This window comes from Micromys minutus (genome assembly GCF_963924665.1).
Source record: "Micromys minutus genome assembly, chromosome: 2".
In the NCBI taxonomy this organism is placed as follows: Eukaryota; Metazoa; Chordata; class Mammalia; order Rodentia; family Muridae; genus Micromys; species Micromys minutus.
Genome location: NC_137971.1, coordinates 45,513,193 through 45,515,987, shown reverse-complemented (window position 1 = coordinate 45,515,987; position 2,795 = coordinate 45,513,193). Strand labels below are relative to the sequence as shown.

Sequence of the window (2,795 nt, the reverse complement as noted above, 5' to 3'; positions counted from 1 at the left end):
GTAATTTTATAGATACCTATAATGTGTTTAAATCAAATTCACCTTCCTTCCTTCCTTTTATCTGGTCTTTTCCCTAGATTTTATTAATTAAAATTAAAATATCTTACCTATGATAATTACATTATTTGTTTTCATAGATTTTATTGACTCTGTTAAATCATTTTTGACAGTTTAAGTTTAAAACATTAGTGCTTTGGATTGTCTTCTACCACCAGAAATTAAAAAAATTAGATTTCCTCACCAGATAAAAGGGGAAAGGCAAATAACATAACAATAAATTCCAGGCTGTGTGATTTAGATGAGGCAATAGACTATAGCTAGGGAAAGAAAAAGCAATAAAGAGTTTGATATCTGGTTGACAAGTGATTCTACTTTTCTACTTTCCCTGACTTGGATTAATTAGTTAAGTGTTATGTGGCATGGTGTGTGTGTGTGTATGTCTGTGTGTGTGTTTGCTACATGAGATATATATATATATATCACTATACACAGACACACCTACACACACACACATGTATAGTATTGACTATATATATATATATATATATATATATATATATATATATATCACTATACACAGACACACCTCTATAGTGATATATGTAATATATATATATCACTATACACAAACACACCTCTATAGTGATATATATATATATATATAATATATCACTATACACAAACACACCTCTATAGTGATATATATATATAACATCACTATACACAGACACACCTGCACACATGTAGAACACACACACATACATATATACATATATGTATGTATAATATATATATATACATACAGACATACATACATATAGATATATATTACATATAGAACAGCCAGCCAACTCAAATCCAGCTAAACATTTGAAATAAAAATTCTTATAACAAACCTTTGTAATTCCTGTAAATTTTATAATGTTTATAAAATCATTAGTTACTATTCCTTTAATTTTACTGTAATCATTCAAATACCACAAAACCTGGAAGCAGGGAATTTTAAAATTCATAATAATAAACCTTAGAGAATTTCTCTGAAACAGATTATTTGTATTTGCAGATAGTTTTGTGCCTGATTTCCAAATATTTTTGCTTAGTCCTCGTGTACTTATTTTCTAAGAATTAAGCTGAGTTCAGTAAACACTAGTGAAAGTGATAGCCATAGTGTGGGCTCACTCATATATTGGAACCCACAAAATATTTTATCAAATAAATTAATCTATTCAGTTGTTAGGAAAATAAGTGCTGAAGGAATTAGAAAAGAAAGGCCAGCATTGAAACCTGAGAATAATCCATTCATATCATTCATATAAAAAATTTGCACTGAATATTTTTATTTGTAAATGTTTTATTTAAGCACAGTGAAGAAAAATATATTCGTTTCTTATGTCATCTACTGTCAAATTGTGAATATGTGTCAATATCAGACATATAAACCCCTATCATCTTTCAAATGATGACAAGAACATTGGATAATGAGTCAGAAAGTAAAGATGTAATATCTGAGTCCAGGAAACTGAGTCTAGGAAAGCCTTGTAAAATGAGTGACATTTGAGAAAAAAATGAAAAAAAAAAGTAGAAACAAAGGAAAGTTGTTGCATGATTAAAAAAGAGAGGGGGGGAGTAACTAGAACCTAGTTCCCTCCAGAAATCTTGGGTCTTCTCAGAGATTTCAAAATGGCTTCTTTTACTTCTTTATTCCTTAGGCTGTAGATGAGTGGATTCAGTAATGGAGTCACCACTGTATAGAACACAGAAACAACTCGGTCCCCTTCTGAGAACTTGTCTGTATTGTCTCTCAAATACATAAAGATAAGGGTACCAAAGAAGAGAGCTACAGCAGTGAGGTGGGAGGTACAGGTAGAGAACGTTTTGGCTCGGCCACCAGCTGAACGGATCTGCATGATAGCCACAATGATAAACAGATAGGACACAGAGATAACAACAATGCAAGCAGGCATAACAAAGATGGCAAAGACAATTATCACTACCTCCTGAATGTGGCTGTCCCCACATACAAGTTTTAGCAGTGGGGGGAGGTCACAGAATATGAAATTGATCTCATTGCTTCCACAGAAGGAAAGAGTGAAGGCTGTGACAGTCCGAATAAAACCACTGGAAAAACCAGCCACGTATGCCCCAGTTACCAATCCTACACGGGCCTTCTCCGTCATGATGGTGACATAAAGCAGTGGTTGGCACACAGCCACATAACGGTCATAGGCCATGATTGCCAAGAGGTAGCAGTCAATAGAAGCAAAGAAGGTAAAGAGGAAGAACTGAACTGCACAGCGAACTTGAGATATGGTTGTGCCATGTTCCCAGAGCACAGCCAGCATCTGAGGGATGATGACAGATGAGTAGCAGATATCCACAAAGGAAAGATGGCTGAGGAAGAAATACATTGGCGTTTGAAGTCTGCGGTTCTTGTGGATCAGAATGATCATTCCCATATTTCCCAGCAGAGTGGAGAGGTAGAAACTCAAAAATAAAAGGAAGAGAGGGAGCCCCCACTCAGGATGTTCAGTGAATGCAGTCAGAAAGAACTCAGTTACGAAGGTGTAGTTCCTCCCAGCCATCCATCTAGGAGTTTACCTGTAAGATATAAGACAAGATGGAAAGAACAGAACCTCACAGTTAAAGAATGTCATTTTGAGTAACAGATTGTAAATTAAGTCTCTAATAAATAGTCTTTTACTACAAAGTTGGCAGACTAAGGAAAACTTAGAGAAATGTAGATTTCACTCTAAAATAAAATATGATGGATACTTTTAAAATAGTAGGCATGGAGA

At 34.3% G+C, this 2,795-nt stretch overlaps 1 protein-coding gene across 1 annotated transcript; it reads right to left on the bottom strand.

Annotated features, from left to right (window-relative positions):
• Positions 1-1,637: 1,637 nt before the first annotated feature.
• OR9Q2 (olfactory receptor family 9 subfamily Q member 2) lies at positions 1,638-2,582 on the bottom strand (the record flags this gene model as incomplete). Its single annotated transcript, XM_080912915.1, has 1 exon — positions 1,638-2,582. The coding sequence occupies one exon, from the start codon at positions 2,580-2,582 to the stop codon at positions 1,638-1,640; it is 945 nt and encodes a 314-aa protein (XP_080769041.1).
• Between the last annotated feature and the right edge of the window lie 213 nt (positions 2,583-2,795).